The sequence below is a fragment of the Aulostomus chinensis genome, chromosome 8 (assembly GCF_037954235.1).
Source record: "Aulostomus chinensis isolate RoL2024-O1b breed Wild chromosome 8, RoL_Achi_v1.0, whole genome shotgun sequence".
Taxonomy (NCBI): Eukaryota; Metazoa; Chordata; class Actinopteri; order Syngnathiformes; family Aulostomidae; genus Aulostomus; species Aulostomus chinensis.
In genome coordinates, this window is record NC_141327.1 from 5,195,662 (window position 1) to 5,216,037 (window position 20,376).

At 42.1% G+C, this 20,376-nt stretch overlaps 1 protein-coding gene across 2 annotated transcripts in view; it reads left to right on the forward strand.

The window, feature by feature from the left end:
- The window catches only part of LOC147256891 (ras and Rab interactor 2-like), a 42,243-nt gene extending 22,185 nt beyond the window's left edge, over positions 1-20,058 (forward strand). Inside the window, exons 6-13 of one of the 2 annotated variants that reach the window (XM_086210543.1) lie at positions 726-798; positions 1,146-1,237; positions 5,443-6,843; positions 12,204-12,286; positions 13,634-13,859; positions 14,031-14,162; positions 17,422-17,585; positions 17,912-20,058. In XM_086210543.1, coding sequence (XP_086066669.1) covers positions 726-798; positions 1,146-1,237; positions 5,443-6,843; positions 12,204-12,286; positions 13,634-13,859; positions 14,031-14,162; positions 17,422-17,585; positions 17,912-18,238 — 2,498 coding nt within the window. In that variant the 3' untranslated portion in view covers positions 18,239-20,058. Of the gene's footprint in view, positions 1-725; positions 799-1,145; positions 1,238-5,442; positions 6,844-12,203; positions 12,287-13,633; positions 13,860-14,030; positions 14,163-17,421; positions 17,626-17,911 lie in introns of both variants that reach the window. The other variant, XM_086210544.1, reaches the window with a different exon arrangement.
- The last annotated feature ends 318 nt before the right edge of the window (positions 20,059-20,376 follow it).

Genomic DNA, 20,376 nt, shown 5'->3' on the forward strand with positions numbered 1-20,376 from the left:
TGGCCTCTCACACTGCAGTATTGAGAAGGTTTTGTAAGAACGGCTTGAATCTAACTTGTACGAAAGTGACCAATCACACTGTTCCATACACACATCATCCTATTACCGTTGATACATACATTTCATGAGGATGATGAATGCTGTTCAGTGTCAAACTCCCATTATTATAGAAACTGCTAAAGGCATATAAAGTCCCTAACAGTCATCATGGCCATTTATGAATTTGAAGACATATCAAAGCAAAATAATTTAGCACGCTGTGTTGCGCTCATGTTTTTTGCTTCTGTTAGCACATTTCACAAACCTTTTTGTTTTGCCATAGCAGACAGGATTATGTGCTGCACGTACTTGCCTGTGCAGTAACCGGCTCAAGTACTCTACAGTAAATAGGAGGTGCATGAAGCTGCTCCAATGATGCAACCTTCATCCTGCTCCCCAGTGACCCTGCCAAGCCTCAGTTCCAGTAGTGATGGTAGCTCCACTCCTATGTAGCAGCCTAATGTCCCCCAGCATGCTCTGGTACCACACTAGGATGAATAAGCCCTGTGGGGCTGGTGTCAAACCACAGCTAAGATAAAACTCTATCAATCCAAAGCCGTTCTTGGAGAATGTTGTCAAGGGGAGAGCTCATTTTGAGGAGGAAAAAAGGCTACAACCTGCATCTAGTTTGACTCCAGTGTGCAAATTCTTTCCTATTCACGTTATCTGTACTTGATTTCTTGTAGCCTTTTCTCTCGATGGATCTGGGATCAGCTTTGCAGATCTTTTTCGCCTGGTGGCTTTCTACTGTATAAGCAGGTAAGTAATCAGAAATGCTGTCTTTGCTGCGCACATTATCACGTCACTGCTGTGAATGAGAGGCTGATTCATGAGTGGAAACTTTGAAGATAGAAATAGTATTTGTTGAGTTAGCACTCAGTTCTTAGTGTCTGGGGCTCTCACTTCTTCTTTTAGCTTGTGTTAGCTCATGTCACACGATCAAAATCCTTCACACTGGATTTAGGGAAGAGATGGAGTCAACTGGCATTTTCCTGATGTTGTTTTGCTTTGCCAACCATGTTCCTTTGCAGTTTTATAGTCCATTAAGTTTCTTCTGGGATTTTTAATTCTCTGTCATATTTATCTACTGTTAATCTCCCCACTAGGGATGTCCTGCCTTTCAGACTCAAACTCCCAGAGGCCATTGCATCTGCTAAGACTCAGACAGAACTGGAGGAGGTGGCTCAGCTTGGAGCAGGTAGTCTCTTTTTGGTTAAGCTGCTGGTTTAAACCTCTATATGGAGAATCAGGCTAATTTGGATCTCACATGCATCCAGAATAATTCAATTCCAAACCACATTATCAAATTATTTCAATCCGACTTTGCAAGTAGGATTTCGGTCAGTCAAATGAGTTTTTGCGTATTTCAAAAGTCCAGTTTTACAGTAATTTTACTTTTCACACATCGTGTAAATGTTTTGAGTGGCTGTCTCATGGCGCTGCTGTTGGACTGACACACACTGCTGACCATTTTTCACATCAAATTAAAACTTACACATTTAGACGTTTATTTGTTACAGCCAAGGTACCCATGAGTTTACATTCACTGAGGGACTAAGAGGACTAATGTGTCATTCATGTGAGAAAGAAACATGATGCCTGTCAGTGCTGGAAAATGGGGCTGCAGTCAGCACGGGCCTGCGTGCTGACACTGACAACAAACAGTGGTTTGGCGAGAGCAGGTGGGTATCGTTGAAAAATTAGTTAACTTTACCAATGTTTGACCTCGACACCAGTCCCCGAATAATGTTTTTGTTGATATAGAATGAAAATTGCATGATACATGACATTACAAGATTATGGGTTTTAGTTTTCAGCTTCTTGACGTATTTCACACACTCAAAAAAGTTCCGTAAGATGGAATCACAAAGCATCTTTGGATACTTGATCGTTTTGAAGGGACAAAAGTATCAATACCCAGCTCTAGTTTTGACTGGCTTCAGATGCCATGTTGCCCTTGAGAAAGGTAATCCATCATAAGTAAGAACTGTAATTGATGCATTTAGACTGTAAAATCTCAAATTGAATAGCTGATTTCCAATCAGTAGCTTTTGAATTCTTTAAGAAAATACTGACTGTAACTTTGACATTCAAATGAGAAAACATACCTTTTTTGTAGTAAAAAAAAGAGTGTGCATATACATCACTCTTTTGTGGTCCACAGACCACGCAAAGCACTTCACAATAATTATAGTAAGAATCTTTATTTATATAGCACTTTCATAAAGAGAATGCAGCTGAAAGTACTTTGTATGCAACAGTGTTAACAAGAGAGTAAATTTAAGAGTTAAAAAAATTAAAACCTACCAGTAAAAACAACACATTCCCATTCACCTCACACACTTTTTGCCAGAGGGGACTATGAACTACCAATATGACACAATACCACTACTATACCCTGGTGGCAAAGCAATTTGATTCAAGTATCTCAAGGAGACAGCCATGGTCTTTGGAGGAGCCAGGGAACCAAACTCTGATCGCTGCCCTGTATGAACCAGGCCGTCCCATGAACTGGCATGAACAGGGACGAAGGGCTGCATAGGAGGACATTGAAAAAAATATGGTATGCTTTTAAAACGGTGGAACAAATGTGGCTTAGGTAGACAAAATGGGCTCAAAAAACATTTGTATTGTTTTCATGCAGCTAGTATCTACAAGGCCAATGCGGTATGTGCGGCACTCTGTCAAGTAAGCAAGCACAGAGAGATAAACCAGACAGTATTTGTGGACTAAGCTTTTATTTATTGTTCTTTGTCAATTTTTAGCTGAACATTCATGTCTGGTTTCACTGCAGATTGAGTCAAGTTACCAGGTTCAGCTTCTGTGAGTCAGCTTCCTTCAGTGGAGGCACACAGCATAGCTCTGGGCTGAGTGTAGGAGAGAAGGGAGTGGTCAGTGGAAAGCTACAGTATGCCTAAACACACACACACTGTCCCACCACATTCAGGCATGTATAAAACACAGGAGACTCTGCAGATATATGTGCACATGCTAAGTAATCTGTGTCATAGTTACTTTCAAACATGAAAAGATGTCATTGTGTTGACATGCCTGCATTCCTGTGAACAGAGGCGGTACACTAATGTAGACACGGGTGGGGGGTTGGCCTGAAAAGTCCTCACACCCTCATGGGGAACTCCTCTCCATGGAAAAGCTTCTATTTAAAGACAATAAGCAGGCTGCCTTGATCTTAGTTGTGGAATCTGGACACACACGTGTAGAAGCACAAATCGTCTTTACACTTGGGGTGTCAGACATTTGAATGTGGTGTTCCCATTTTTTTGGCATCCCAATTTTTTTTATGTCTGTGTCGTAGAAGCAAAAATAAATTAGACAAACCTTAAGTTCTAATTTTTCTTGTTTTGCATGATTATGTCACTGTTTGCTTTTCATGCAAAATTACAGAAGAAGATTAGGATCACATGAAATTTTTGATGGTGAAATTAAAATGTAGTTTTTTAAAAAGTACTTAAATTGTGACAATAAAATCAGCGGTATGACATTTATACTGCAATATCCCTCTTTCTCAGAATTATGACCATCACAATCCCAAGGTAGTCAGATGTCTGAGTTCTAAATCACAATCCTGAGGAAATATAGTCAGACCCCTGAGATTAACAGTCTTTAATTTAAACTCAGAATTCAAATAAATTTTTTAGCTTTTGTTTTTTTCCCTAAATAATGTTACCCTAATAATCTTCCATTCACGCTCAACAAAATCTCTCAAATGTTATATACAACACATATGCATTGCAGCAAGCGTGTCCAGCCCACTACTCTGCTGCAGAGCTTTTTTTGTAACAGGAATTTTTTAACTTCAAATTTTCTCTGTTCTCTATTTTCTCTATTAAGCATCTATCAGTGGCACTCAGCAGTTGCTGAACGCATCCTTCACTTTAAAAGTTCATCAGGGTCTCCAAGACATGACTGCCTGTTCGACTTTTATTTTTGAAATCTGTCTGTCTGCAGTGACTTTATCTACCTGCCGTAACCCAAGAATGCAGCGATGACTTCCATCCATCCATCGTCATCTTCCGCTTATTCCTACACATTAAGGGTCGCGGGGGGGGGGGGGCTGGAGCCTATCCCAGCATCTACGGGCGAGAGGCGGGGTTCACCCTGGACAGGTCGCCAGTCCATCGCAGGGCCAACATAGAGAGACGAACAACCATTCACACTCACATTCATACCTATGGTCAATTTAGAGAATCCAATCAGCCTAGTCCCCAAATTGCATGTCTTTGGACGATGGGAGGAAGCCGGAGTACCTGGAGAGAACCCACGCAGACACGGGGAGAACATGCAAACTCCACACAGAAAGATCCCGTGTCTGAGCCGGGACTTGAACCCGGAACCTTCTTGCTGTGAGGCCACAGTGCTAACCACTGCACCACCGTGCAGCCCCAGCGATGACTTGACTTACTCAAATACTACTATTTATAAAGCTATTCCTTAAGTGTCACATGCATGTATTTGTGCTGTTGAAGAGCAAATGTATCATCCGATACTGCTTTAATACTGGCTTTTATTATAGTGTCTAATTGTAAATCCTGGCCTGTCATGAGTGGCCTAGGGCGGCCTCGCTCCACAGACAGATTCACATCATCAGGGCTTTATTGCTCACATGAACCAGTAAGAATACCACAGGCCCAGTTCAGTCTCCGGACACATGAAAGCAGCTGCTCCAGTCATAGCAGTTCACTTTTCCTTTTTTAAACCACAGCACCATTCATTTTACACGTTTGTAAAGTTGACACAGTTAACACAGTTTGATTCAACAAATGGGTTTTAGGTTGCAATGTAGAATCTTCAAGAGGCTACTAATCATGTTAGAATGCAAATTTTCTGTCCAAAACCAATTTCAGATAAAAAGAAGACAAGAGAGCATAAATGAGGAAAGAGAAGAATGTATGTAATTGTAGCAGACAACAATGAATGTATTCAGCAACAGGAAAAGAATCCCATAACTACTCAATCAGCTGCTACAGAGAAAGGTAAATGTTTGAGAGAGGAAAACAGCAGAGAGGGAGTGGAGGAACTGGAACTGTGTGGTGTGTTAGGTGCCCTCCCACTCTGTAATTTGCATGGGTCACTCCCTCTCTGTGGCTCCCTTGGCTGTGTGACGACACCCAGTGAATCAGAGCTAAGAGACACGGAGCTGAAATCACTGCATTCCTGCCACCAGCAAGACGAAGGAAACAAGCAAGCAGAAATTTAGAACATTGAGAAATCTCCCGGTGAGGAATAGCAGAGAATGCTGTCTGTTCTTGAATCCCTGGAGACTGTTATGTTTTGCCACCTTTTCTGGGAGCTTTGGATTTGTCTTGGATAACCAGTATGTGTCTGTCTCTAGTTTTGTTAATGTTTGCCTCTAACTGTTTCTGTCTTTGCGTTATACTCTAGGTTTCTGGGACTCTGCCCTGTGCAGCCAGCGTCGTACCTCCCCTCGTCCCTCTCGCCCTTTGAGTCGTACCCTTAGCCTCCAGCGAACTAACAGGAACTTGGAGGACAAGGGGTCAGAGCAGAGAGAAACTGGGACTCACTGTGACAGTGCACCGCCAACATTACGGCCCCACGCTCTCCCAGCTTCCTCTCATCTTGAGAGAAGGCATTCAAGCGGACCTCTCTGTTTCGTCAACCCGCTTTTTCTCCAGACCCATCAGCACCGCCACAGTGAGGACGATTCTTCTTCATGTGCCGTTCAGTCTGATAAAAACCTGGAGAATGCGGAGAAAACATCTGTGAAACTGGCAAGCTGTAGCCAAGTAGGCAACCTGCACACAGAAAAGATCAAAGTGAACAGCAAATCGCGCCCCCCTCCCCCACGTCCCCCTCCCCCTCGCTCCATGCCACGCAGACGTCCAGCCCCACCACCACCTGGACCTCCACCACCTACCACCAGACCCAAGAGCATGCCAGAGGCCGTCACTGTGGCTCCAAGGCAACAACAGTCCCCCCACAGGCGCCCAGCACCCTTTCGTCCACCAATGGGTGCCAAGCACAGCAGCCCAACCAAAGCTGCCAGCTCCCCAATCCCTGTGCCTTCTAACCTACCACCTCCAAGGCCCAATAGGCCTGATCTGGAAGCCCACCGCTGCCACATTGCCCTCGATGATGAGACCATCGCCAAGGCTCTGTCTCGTGCCAAGCTTCCGACCTCAGTTCCTGCTGATGCTCTGATGGAGAGGAGTGCTGGGAGTCCGTCCATCCCAGCTGAGAGAAGGCGCCAGCGACTCAGTGACATGAGCATGTCCACCTCTTCCTCTGACTCACTGGAATACTCACAGTCTCCTGGATTCTCTCTGGGGCTAGCCCCCAGCCCATCCCGACACCTTAACAACCAGGACCCAGTGGAGGACAGCAGTGAGGATGATGAGGATGGAGATGAAGAGGAGGAGGAGGACTATGGGGTTGGCTTAGAGACTGACTTGGAAATGCGCCTCCGTCCGTCCTTCAAAGTGCAGAGAAGAAAGGTCGGCGTGAGCCTGAGTGGAGGCTCCTTTATTCTTCCCAGGGCCTTGAAGGGACGCTTCCGCAAGGTGAGCGGTATGCTCAGCTCCCTCATGACCCCGGAGAGACGGGCGGTAAAAAGAATAGCTGAGCTGTCCAGGAATAAAAGTTCGTACTTTGGCTCCCTGGTCCAGGATTATATCGGTTTTGTTCAGGAGAACCGCGGATGTCACACATCAGGGATGGATTTACTGCAGACTCTCAGGCAGTTTATGACACAGATGAAGGCTTACCTGAGCCAGAGCTCTGAGCTGGATCCTCCCATAGAGTCGCTTATACCCGAAGACCAGATAGGTAAGTCATTCATTCAGCGTTACAACAGTTTCCATATCCCTGTAATTTCAGGGAATAAAACTTCTTTTCTATCGCTTCTGAAAGGCTCTCATTCATTGACTGTTCCGTGAGTGCCCAAATGTGCCATTGTGAACCCAAGTAGATGAAGCCCTCCATATTAGTCTGCTTCAGTGTCGAGTTACAGAAATGCCAGCGAGTTATTCTTGCCCCAGTGAGTTATTCTTGGCCCTCACTTGTTACCACATACTCAAAGGGCAGTGTGGAAAGTCAGGGCTCATTTTGAAAAGCAGGAGTCAACCCTCAAAAAGTGTTCTAAAAGATCTAATTCATTTTCGGGTTCCTTTCATGTTATTATTCTTCTCCGGTGCTATTGATGGAACCTGCTTGATTGTTAAAATGTTGATATTGCCCGTTGAGGTCATAGTAATTATAAAACCAAAGTTTGCTGATTTAAGCAGCTCTTTTCATCCCAATCCCATTATTGTGGACAAGTGTATTGGTATGAATATGTAAATATGCCTTTTCACTCATCTCACAGCCCTTGTTCATTGTAAACAATAACAGCAAAGCCTTGTTCAGAGACAGAGAAGTGATCCATTCTGATTGTGCTAACAGACACACGCATTAAGTGTTTAACAGGCTGGCTGACGTCACACCTCAGTCCCACAGAATAGGTTAAAAGGAAAAGAGAAGTGGAGCTGAGCTCATCCCTGTGCTCTGAGCCAACTGTAAACAATGATTTAGAGTACAGTTGTGTTTTGGCTGAAAGACTTGAGAATTTTAATATCAGACCAACAAGATCAACTAGTCTTTTGTGTGTGTGTGTGTGGTTAAAGCGCAGCTGTCTACAACAAATATATACTGGGAGGTGAAGAGTTTGAAAGATCTGAGAGAGGCTGATAGACTCACAATCAACAGGAAAGGTTGTGTTTTCTGGGTTGTTAGCCAGCAGATTGCACAAAGAAAAAAATGTGCTTTTACTTTGCCTTGGGCCTTTTCATTCTCAGTGTCAGCAATTCCTTGTGTTTCGGTTGCTGCCAGTGTTTGTGTGTGTTCACTCCCAGCAGGAGTTTGAGTCACCTTTTTTTCCTACAAATTTTTGCAATCAGGGAAGCCTTCGAACAGGTTGTCCACCAGATAGCACGGAATAATAAACACTGCTTAATATACAAAGGAAACAAGCATTTCTGGAGGGACTCAGGAAGTCCGTAGTCAAAAGATGTGTATGTGTGCAGACCAGTGTGATAAAGAATGTGTCCTCAATAGCCTTGTACCCCTCTTCATGCACACAAGAGGATCTGGATTTGTCCAAGAGCCCAGCCTCTGTAAACACCTCCAGCCTCCTCTTGTTCGAGAATTTTATTTGTCTTAACAGCGTGAATTTGGCCTTCCGAGCCTTTCACCTCACGTGAACCACAACACGAGGTCGAGAGTGGAGGAGAGTTGTGTTTTTCAGATGTCCTCTGGTTTTCTTCTGACTCAGCCAGAAGAGGATTCTTGTATGTGCTTGCTCGATGTTTCTACGCCGTCGGAAAAATGTATTTGATTCATCCGTGGAGATAATTACAAAACTGTGGTATTAACACTGCCTGGAGGCTCTGGATGCCTGCGCCGCATGAATAGATGTGTCAGTGCTGCCAGTGAACAATAGGACACGATTGTGTCAGTGTAACATGCTGGACTAGGTAGGCAGCACATTATTTGAAGCCTATGGACATAGCTCTGAGGTACAGATGGAGCCATTGTGGAGGTCTAACCTTTTACTGTAGCTGAATGAATGTACTCATAAAAAGGGTTTGATCCCTCTCTAAGATGCAGTTGTCAAGTTCACGCTCACAGAAATCAGCCGCTCCTTTTTTTCCTTATGAAAGAGCAATGTTCTTTGAATGCCAAGTCTGTTGGTACTTTATTGGATGTGTCGAAAACATGAATGTTATAAGATCCATTCACATTTTTTTAGATTCTAAATGTTTTTTTTATTCTTCTCCCCATCTTTTTCTTTACCGCTTAGCTACGCGTTAATATTTTCAGCTACTGAAATCATTCAAATGTCAAAACTGTTCAAAAATTATTCACTAATACAGTAATAATACATGTCCTTGAGCTCACAAAGACATTCTGTCACAGTTAACTCCAGAATTTGGAGAGAGACAGTCACTTATGGTTAGCTTGTAGCCGCTAGAGCTGCTGTGAACGAGCGCAGCCCAGTTGGTTTTGATGAATGTGTCAGCTGGCTGATGCGCTACCGTTGATGAATACCGAACCAGAAGAATTTTAGTTGTTTGTTTAGTGGTAAATAAAAGAGTTTGTTGATTACTGAGCAGCATACAGCCAAAGAACATGAGATTTGTGCAGGACAATGTGCTTCAGAATTTTGTAAATTGGCAGTTTTGCTGTTGCATTCCATCAGTCTCAGTAAGATTCAAGCTAACTCTATGTAGCTGGGTCTTTCTGCACTCTGGAGCCCTGAGAGGTGATGCAGGGGGAGGAAAAAAAACAAACCTCAAGACACCTGAAAGTCAAAATACACTTTTTCGAAGAAGTTTCCCTTTAAGAACATCTTTTAAATTTCCAAATTTGTACTTTTTTTTTTTTTACTTTTATACTTATATTTTCTCATTTTATATACTTAACTACTGTATACTGTATTGGGTCGTCTGAGCTCATGTTAGAGTGCATGAAATCACTCCCAATTCAAAAGAAAACCCTGAAAATTGAAACCCAAAAATCTCCAACAACTTCCTCTTGGCAGAGAAACGTGTCTTCTGTCAGCTTGAATTCATTCGACTTCCTCCACATTTCCATTTAATTCAGCCTTCACAACTTTGCAGTCACACACTGCGTTTTTTTGCAGGAAATTTTTGTCCTCCAGTAATATTATCAAAAACATGAGGCATAGGTAGTTAGTTTGATGTTCAATACAGCGGAACCACATTAATTTATGTTTTCATTCGTCTTCCACATCAAATCCTGGCGCCTGAGAGCCACTAGCTGAGCAGGCTATCTTACAGCTCCCTCCAGAGCCACGTGTGTACTGCTTTTGCTCGCACAACATTGTAGTACTTTCCAGGAAATTGGACAAGATTGATATTTCATCACACATTTTTCTGTTACAAAAACTTCCCAATGTCTTTATATTTATAGTTTGTCAGACTGGATTTAGAAATGGGCTCTGAAACTTTCCAAAGTAAAAATGCAGCAGGATAATTTAACTGGGTCTTAAGCTTTTATTATGGTCTCAGTCAGGACCATCTAGACCAGATGCTAATAGTAGAATCGTGAAGAGCTGGCTTCTTAACAATTAGCGCTGGTGGAATGGCTTTTGTTTGGGGCAATTCTTCATCATATTAGCAAGTATGAGATCATGAACAGCTGCTGTAACCCAAAAACAGGCCAGCAGCAGGCATGGTCTTGCCTTCAATTCACGATGGACATCAGCAAAACCTAAAACAACTTGGTGTAACTACATACAACATTTAGATATAATGATAAGAGTATGAGGAATTTTTTAAAAGGACACATTTTCCGACATAAAAAGGCTTGTACAACAATGAAAGAGGAGGAGCAGGAGGTCAGGGAGGAGGTGGGTGTCTCACCAAGTGAGTTTAATGTTCATTTGCAGCTGTGGTTGGTGGTGAATGTGCGTGTCAGCTTATGGGAAGTGGTTGGGGACTGGCTGACAAAGCTCTTGTGGTTGGCCTGAATTAACATGGATGCCCTGTAACTACATTTGCTTTATAATCTGTAGGACATGTATGGAAATGTGTGTCCCAGCAAGGGATGCATGCCAATATAAGATGCAGCTGATGGCTGATATTTACCAATATTACGATATACAACTTATTTCTGTTAATTAGTTTATAAACACTGTGAATTAGAAAAGGTACAATTTTTATTTATTTCAAAAGCTCACTTTGTCATTGTTGTTTCCTATTGATTGATGATGAGCAATGAAAAGATTTGAACAGAGCCAATACTGATATATGAGGGGAGAAACCCCACCAGTATCTCGTGACACTGATGACGTGCAAGACGACATAGCCCATTTTTTCAAGTACAGGGAACACTAAAAGACACTGAAAGACACCGAAAGTTGCAGAACCAGGAGAAGACACATATTGGAATCCATAACATGAGACAGCTCTGTTCTGCCTGTTCTACTTTTCAAAGTATTCGGCCTGCTTGCTAGATATTTTCGCATAATTTAGCTACAGGTTTGCATTTTCATTGCACTTTCTGCATCTGAAAGATGATGGTCAGGCAGTTAATTTAAAGCTCAATGACGTAGAATATTTATCCCCAAGGGCCAATCGTTCGTAGCTTTCTACGTCTATACTTCCGTACATACAACTGACAATCAATAATTAAGTCAAAGGAAACATAGAAAAGTCATGAGATGGATGGAGGGAGAAGTTTCAATTGGAGCCATGTAAATACATAAAAGATAAAAGAAAAAAAATCAATAAAACATCCATCCATCCCTCCATTTTCTACCGCTTATCCTGTTAAGGTTTGCGGGGGGGGGGGGGTGGAACCTATCCCAGCAGTTTTCGGGCGAGAGGCAAGGTTCGCCCTGAACAGGTCGCCAGTTCATCGCGGGTCAACACATATAGACAGACAACCATTCACACTCACAGCCACACCTACGGTCAATTTAGAGTCTGGATTAACCTGGTCCCCTCTTGATGTCTTTGGACTGTGGGAAGCCAAAGTACCTGGAGAGAACCCACACAGGCACAGGGAGAACATGCAGAGTCACACAGAAAGACGCTGTGCTCCAGCCGGTACTCGAACCCAGAACCCTCTTGCTGTGAGGCGACAGTGCGATCTACTGCAACACCGTGCTGCCCACAATAGAAATATCTTATTTTCAATTATCTTTAAATTTATCTGTTTTTCTTTCACATTAAAACCTGACACCTCCAGTACAGTACCCACAATGCAATTCCACAAGATTCACTGTCCAAACATTAGCGTGTTACCCGAGTCCAGGGGTCCAGCTGTAGAGGCTAATGTTGCTTTGAGCTGCTAGCTTAAACTCTAGGTATACAAAAGAAGAAAACACACACACAACACGCACACAAAAAATGTGGCAGGCCACATTTAAAATCAGTTGTTTGGTGTAGGGTCTTCCCAACGAGGTGTTTTCAACTTTCATATGTACAAAAACTGAAGTGAAAAAGTGCAGTGAATATTTATATAAGCAGTTGGAACAGTTTTAGAGTTGTGAGATGAATCCTGTCATCCCACACAATTTACACTTTATAATGTAGAATACTACTTGATAGTGTGCTTCAAAATATCATATCAGTGGGTTTTAACTGTTGTATCTGTGTGTGTGTGTTTCTCCTGTCCTACAGACCAGGTGCTCGAGAAGGCCATGCACAAGTGTGTTCTGAAGCCTCTGAAGAGTGTGATCGAGGTCGCTTTATATGACTTCCAGGTGAGAAAGGAAGAGGATACTACTATCTTATAAAGTCACAGCTTCCGATATTTGAGATATTTGACAATGCAAATAAAGAAATGTGTTTTTGGTTATGGAGGTTTTTGTCAATGTGCCTAAGATAAACAGATGTTTACTTTCCTAGTATCATTAGTATAAAAGACATTTTGTCTTTATTCGTCCTAGATTTTATTTTCTACTCTTACATGTCAACAACACCCTTGAATGTATAAAAGAAAGCATTGATGTTTTATCTCGTTGAGACTTTTTACATTTGAGCTGCTGCGATGTCAGTTTCTAATGTAATGTAAGCAGTGTTGGGACTAACACGTTATTGTGTTATTAGTTACTGCCAAAAAAGTAACTTTGACAGTAACTAATCATCAAATGCATTATTTTTAGAATTCAATAACTCAGTTAGAGTTACTAAACGATCCGTTTATTAGTTCATTTTACGTTATTTTACTATCTCAGCTGAGCCACTGTGTCTACTTCCTGTGTGTGTGTGTGTGTGTGGGGGGGGGGGGGGCTGGGGGGAAGTGCAAGAGACAGGAGGAGAGTGAGCTGCGCTGTGGGGGCGTGTTTGTTTATAACAGCAAGAGCGTGCAAGACATCATTGCGGAACCTAGGGCGAGTTTCTTCACATGGAAGTACGCTCACTACTTCTCCTTCGTTGAGCAGAAGGAGAAAAATGTTTATGTTAAATGCAACTTATGTCTCGGAACTGAGACCCTCTCTGCGGCCGCAAACAGCAACTCTAATCTATTAAAGCATCCAGGCGCGCAGCATCCAGGCACGCAGCATCCAGGCACGCAGCATCCAGGCACGCAACATGCGGCGGCCACGAAACTGTTTGCTAAAGCTAGCGGGTCAGGGACCGGCACGGATAGCGACACAGATGTCCCCTCACCCTGTGCACCTAAGCAACAGCGCCTGAGTTGTTCTTTTCAATGAGGGAATGCTACTGCTAGCCAGGCTAAAGTTAATCAATCAATCAATCAATCAATCAATCAATCACTTTGAAACATCTTAGTGTTTGTATAAATATAGACCATATTGCTTAGCAGAGTTCAGTTCAGTGATGAAAATGCATGTCAAGTTGTACAGAGCTTACAATGTTGACAAGTCTGAACTTTTTTTTTTGTAACTAAATAGTTACTTTTCATAGTAATGCTTTACTATTTGGTTTTAATAACTGAGTTAGTAACTGAGTTGCTTTTGAATTGCAGTAACTAGTAACTATAACTAATTACTGTTTTTCAGTAACTAGCACAACACTGAATGTAAGATGCAGGTTGCTGTAAATGTCACCTGGGTAAGCATATTCCATTTTTTTGTTCTCTTCAGGTTAACAGTGGTGTTTGGCATCAGCTGAAGGAGAACCTGGCTCTGGCTAAGACCAAGAGGCCCCAGGAGCTGGGGGTGGATGGGGCCGTGCCCCCCGACCCTGTGGCTATTGAGAGGATCCGTCAGAAGTTCCTAAAAATGAGAAAGATGTACTCACCTGAGAAAAAGGTGTCATTGCTGCTACGTGTGTGCAAACTCATCTATACCATCATGCAGGACAACTCGGGTACGGAGCATTTTTAGATGTGTTTTTACACTGCATGTTAAAGCTGATTGAAGTTTTCCACTGACTTCTTTAGCAACACCCCCTCTGGTCTGTTGTATTTTTGTTGTTCCCCTGTCCCTGACCTATGAAACCTCCTACCCACCTCTCTGATTTCTGTCTGCTTCCTTCCAGGGAGGATGTATGGTGCCGATGACTTCCTGCCCATGTTGACCTACGTTGTGGCTCAGTGTGACATGCCTCAGCTTGATGCTGACATCCAGTACATGATGGAGCTGCTGGACCCATCCCTCCTTCAAGGAGAGGGTACGTCCTGTTTGGTTCCTCAGCGTAACTGATTCACATATTCATTAGTTTGAAAGGTTCTGCTTATTTAGGTGCTCATTTAATTCTGAAAGCCGTGACTGCAGCCCCTCAGATCATCCTTCGCAACAAGCCATATCATTTCCTGTCTCTTTAAGCCCTCCTTCAGAAAAGCTCACTTGCTTCTGATTGGTCAACTTCTGGAAGCCTCTGATGGGCAGCATCCCGGTACTCTGGGTATGCTGTGGCTGGTGCAGATCAGAAAATATGGGGAACAAATAACCTGCTGAAGAAATTAAGTTAAACCAGGCCATCTAGGAATTACATCATCCCGTTATTGTTATCATGAGTCAAGTGATCAGCGTCCTCCTTCCCCGCCCAGAGGATCCATCTATGCAAGAAGTCACGTTGAAACATATGACATCGAGACAGAAAGAGCAGTGTTTAAAAAAGAAATGAAGATTGAGCGAAAAAAGTCAGATACAAAACGAAACAATGCCACAAAAGGAGGTCAAAAATCAACTGGCGATTGTCTAGAAATGAAGCGTTGCTGGTTCGATCCAGACTTCTTCTGGAGATGGTTCAAAGTGTCCTTGAACAAGAAATGGAAACTGGATCAGGACCTGTCATCAGTGTGTTTGTGGCCAGGTGAATGAGGCGACCTTGTAAAGCAGAATGTGTAACTTGAGGCACAATATAACGAGTCCATTTACTGAGAAAAAAACGATGCTAGCTTAATCCTGCTAGCTGCTATGGTGTTTTAACTAACTGTAAAACCTGAGGGCTGAACTGTGCCGGGGCCAATTTTGTCACCAGTCTAAGTCTGTATATAAATAGCATAAAGTATGTAAGCTTCAAAGGTCTACATTGAGAGCTGGACTGAGTCTATGGTTAGCCAAGTTTAGAAAAATTTTAAAACATCACGACTTATGCACCAATACATATTTTATTTTGATCATTTAACTTTTGAGTAAACACAAATACAAAATTAACAGATGAAATAAATTAGTTCTGGAATGGTTTTGGCACGTAGCTTTCCAATCCTGTGTTTTTACATTTGTTTGTTCATGCATGCATGCATACAAACATGCATTGGTGTTGACATTAACTTTAGCTGTGCTTGTAGGCCACGCTAGCTGTTGGCCTGTTTTCAAACTTGTTTGCAAAGCTAGGTCTGGCTCTTTACCTCCAGCTGTGTACTTGATGGGTAAACAGGAGATCTCCATTAATCTTTTAGAAAGATAGAGAATGTGTGTATTTCAGGAGTTAGCAAATTTTGTTCTATACACGCACAAGCTTTAGCCTTCTTTTTACCTGTGCCACCCACAAAACCTGAGAGTGCTTCACAAATAATGTTCTCTTCAACGTAACTTATATAACGTAGGATGTTTATTTAATGAGGTGACGCCTTTTACAGTCACAGCTGTTGTGTAACGTGGTCAAAGGAAGGTCTGTCAAGGAGAATTTTACATTTCACTGGTTGGAAATGGTTCATATCACTAGAGGTCAAGGGCGGATGGGTCACATGACACGTCTGCCATTTGTGTTCTTAACACAGGTAGCTGAGGGTTGTGTTAGAATCCTCCTGTGTCTTAAACCTGCCCCGATCAATATTTCGATATGAATGATTGATCAAATATATATAGGGAGAGCTCTTGGGGGACTGAGTTATGGACAAAGGTTTGCCAACAGGATGCCAGGCTTTAACTTTTGCATGGAATTTTACACATGTGTTTGGGGAATCAACTTTAAAGCTTCACTGAGTAAACGTGCGCTAACACAAGTGACGGGAATAACTAGCAGAATGAATCAGGCTGTAGGAAAACAGTTTTGAATTGAGCAAGCACACAGTAGGTTGTAGTATTTCTGAATTACACACTGTCTGTAAGAGGAAGAATGACATTTTCGCCCGAGAGATACAGTTTTACTTTAAGAAGTGGCTGACCATTTACGGGATATAGCACAAACCTGTGTATGACTAACAACATTACATTAGTCAGTCTAAAGCCCTCAGGAATGTACCAGTTGGTTGTCATGGTGACACCTATAGACTGGAGACAGGAGTTTCTGTTTCTGTTCAGCTGAAATATGTCACAATTGGACTGAAATAAAAGCAAAAAGTGACACAGAACTACAGTTTATTCCTGAAAGCTTTTTTCATTTTCTATGCAATTGTATGACTTGAAGATTTTGGCTTATTTTAACACTGTTGCTGTTGGAGGGCTTGAGAAAATGTAGTCATAGGAAGGGAGGAAATTCCAGTCTGTTTGGAACAGGTTCAGAGGAAAAGGCGCCTGAACCTTTCCAGGATGAAATAGTTTCATATCATCATAAACCAGAGGTTCTGTTTGACTTTCTTCTCATTTTGGAAAACAGGGTCATGATATTTTCCATCATAGTCTGTTATTAACACCATATGGGTGTTTTCAATAGCCTTAATCATTACAATAGGGTCTTCAAATCTGTAGATTTTTGTTCGCTATATCTCTCAGAACTTGACTTGTTCCCCACTCCCTGTACTTCATCAGGACTGCACAATACTGCACAGCTCATTAGTGAAGGATAAACCAGGCAGCTGAGATTACCATTGGAAACATTTACACACACATTTGGGCTCCCTACAGGTGTATAGGAGACACATTGGCTGAAATACAATCTCACAACATGCATGTGATTGTCTGACCACGATTCCGCCTCATCTGCGTTCACGTTTGACTTTCTGCTGACATCCATCATGCTTTTATTCTGCAACTGATTTGGCGGATGTTAATTTATCACGCATTTATCCATATAAATAGAATTTTTGTGTAATATTCACATTTTGTACATGCTGAAAAAACATGTAAATAGTAGGAAATTGAAAAAAAAAAACAACAGTTGTAACATTTGCAACCAGTTTTCTAATCCGTCAAACAATGGTGGAAAAACATCAGTAACCATGACCTGTGGTGTTAATCTGTCTACCATTTAATCTCAAATGAGTTAAAAAAAAAACAAAACCCTGTGACGGACTGGCGACCCATCAGGGTGAACCCTGCCTCTCTCCCAATGTCAGCTAGGATAGGCTCCTCCTGATGATGTTTTTTTGATTCTCTGAAAATAAAACCAAAGTCTCATTAATTTTGTAGAAGCATCATCAGATTTCAGCAAGTTTCATTTCTAGATGAACCCACTCTGACAGGTTCCTCTTCTCTAAACTGAACTACCATTTGGGTCCTCCTCTCCATGCACCCCTCTTAGCTCTCTTTGTGTTTTGCCTCAGGGGGATACTACCTGACTAGCGCCTATGGAGCCATGTCCCTCATCAAGAACTTCCAGGAGGAGCAGGCGGCCAGGGTTCTCAGCTCCGAGGCCAGGAACACTCTCCACCAATGGCACCGCCGGCGTACTGCGCAGCGCTCAGCGCCAACTGTGGACGACTTTCAGGTATCACGCCTGACCTGAACCCACCTTGACTACCCAGGCAGTGAGTCTAAGTTGTACCAAATACATCCAAACTTCATGTTCAGCCTTCGCATGCATGAGAGTGGCTGAAAGGAATATCCTCTGATGTACTAACATCCCAGCATGAGGAACTGATCCAGTGGTTCAGTATTTTTTGGTAGAAAGCGCCCTCCTGTGGAACTATTAACAACTGCTTGCAACTTTTCAACTGCATGTTTCTGGGACTCCTTGTTTGACTCATCAGTCGTTCTTTTATTGTTTTATAGATTTCTGTTCCCTAAAACACAATGTTTTGCTTTCCTCTGTAGAACTATCTCCGTGTAGCCCTGCAGGAGGTGGACTCCGGCTGCACAGCCAAAACCCTGCTCGTTAACCCCTACACCACCACAGAGGAGGTCTGCTCACTCTGTGCCTTCAAATTCAAAATTGCAGAGCCAGAAAACTACGCACTGTTTCTGGTCACTGAAGAGACCAGCCAGCAGCTGGCTCTGGACACACATCCTCAACGGATCAAAGCCGAGCTCCACAGTCGGCCGCGTGCTCAGACCTTCCATTTTGTCTACAGGAGGGTGGCAAACCTGAACCTCTGTATCCCAACCGTCTTACACAACAGGACCTGCCTACAGGTGGAATAGTAGGAGAACATGTGACTGCACTTGATCTTCTGTTTATGTGGTGCTTGTCTGACCAATTCATGTAAATCCGAGGTTCTCACAATAGGATCCTTGAGGGTCTTCCAAGGGATCCTCAGCAAAATGAGGAACAGTTGCATTTCACCTCTATTTAAATGCTTTCATAAGCGTTCAAATATATGAAATCTGACTTTTGATTATATAATTTTGATCTTTTAGAAAAGAGAATTTTTAAATGTTCTGACTCACATTTAAAATAATGTATTGCTAATTTCCTGGTAGTTCCTGTAAGTTTTGATCAAGTTCCAGCTTTCAGGTCATTTCTCACCAATAATCTCCTTCAAGGATATTAAGTGATCGGTGTTATTTGTCATTATTTTATGTTTATTTCTTAGTAGGATTACACAAAAATAATGGGATGCATTTCCACCAAGTTTGGTGGATGTAGAATAGGAACCACCCATGTAAAGCAGATCTGTTTAGCATAATGAAAAATGGCATTTTTTATTATTGGAGCTGGCTGAAGTCGCATCAGTGTGCCGTTGCATGTCATTTTTCTATGATGCTGAATACCAGTATTGTAGGTTAAACAAATTGGGGGGGGGGGGGTGAAGTAAAACTCGGAATGTGTCTCAGGACATCAGATTTTATTTGCTGACAATGTAAATGTCTAAGTATATTCAATTCATTTCCTGGAAAATTGACATCCTAAATCTCTGAAATTTGGAGCCTTTTCTCTGAATGCCACTCCAGATTTCTTGTGTTGAAATGCTTATGAAAGACCTGAATGTCAAGCAAAATATCTCCAGCTCGAAGGGTCACTATTGGGCAGCATCACTCCCAGAACGTAACAGAGAACCTCTGACGAAAATGACAAGATGTTTGTTTGTTTGTTTTGTTTGTTTTATTTTAATGGAATTGCCAAGTGAGAGGAGGGACTCTGGAATGTGCTGGTGCTTCGATGAAGTTGGATAGTCATGGATTAGTAATGTAAATAATGATGAATATGTATTCATTTAGAAAGTTTAGCTGACGTAAGTTTAGATGTATAGTGAGAGAGGTGGTTGTTGGATTACGTGCAGAGGCGGGATGATTAGTTTGTGACGCAACGTCTTAGCAGACGTCCTACAATATAAAATAACGTTTAACACAATGACTAACTTTAGCCTTAACTGCTGTTCCCCCCTGTGCCTTCAAAAGGAATTCAATATACTGTATGCTGATTACATGGTGATTGGCCAGCTTTCATCAAAATGACCCAGATTAAAATGACATGAGTAGAACAAACTATTCTAAAAGTTATGATTGTTTTTGTTTATTATTGCTCTTATGTTTATTCTGCAATTGCTGGACAATTGTGGCTCGTATTTTTGTGGAGAAATATTTTTATATTCAAACGTCTCTCTTTTCATCTCTAAAGTGACAAAGATTTGTATTCTCATTTTAATATTTCTGCACTGGACTCATTGTTGGGCCCTCATTCTATGTAAAATGCTCATCGTTTTTTTAAGATGAGCTCAAAACTGACTGTATCTATGAGCTGACTCCAACACAACATTCTCAGAGGAAACAGCCATTCTGGGGCTGATTTTTGTTGTTGCACACTATTCCCCCGATAACAAAAATAACTGAGGATATGACTGGATTTATCGAAAATCCAAGATTTGTACTGGAGTTTAATAGTGAAATGGAATTTCAATCAGGCAAAGTAGAAAATGTCTTGAATTATAATGTTATATCCCTTTGATTGCAGATACTTTGAACTTGCCTAAACAATAAAGTCACATATTCACAATAAAGTATTTTGCAGCTTAATGGGTCCCACCCACTTGAAATGGTTTCCTCAACTCTTTTTATTCTTTTCTGCAGCCTGTGCGATAAGTACCATTATATTTCATGGCACAATAGCCGATCATGCTCTCACTTGGATGTAGGTGTGACTCATCTCATAGCTATGTGTTGATCCAGTTAGGGGCAGAGAAAAAAATCTTGTTTGTCTCGGGGAAGTTGTTGCCATGAATGCAGTTCACAAGGCAGAATAAAGTTCCAACACACAAAGATGGGTGGAGGTTAGTACTGCAAACAGCTATACAGGGGTAGTTTGATGGTACATAAGTGCTGGCCCCCAGGAGGGGATGGTA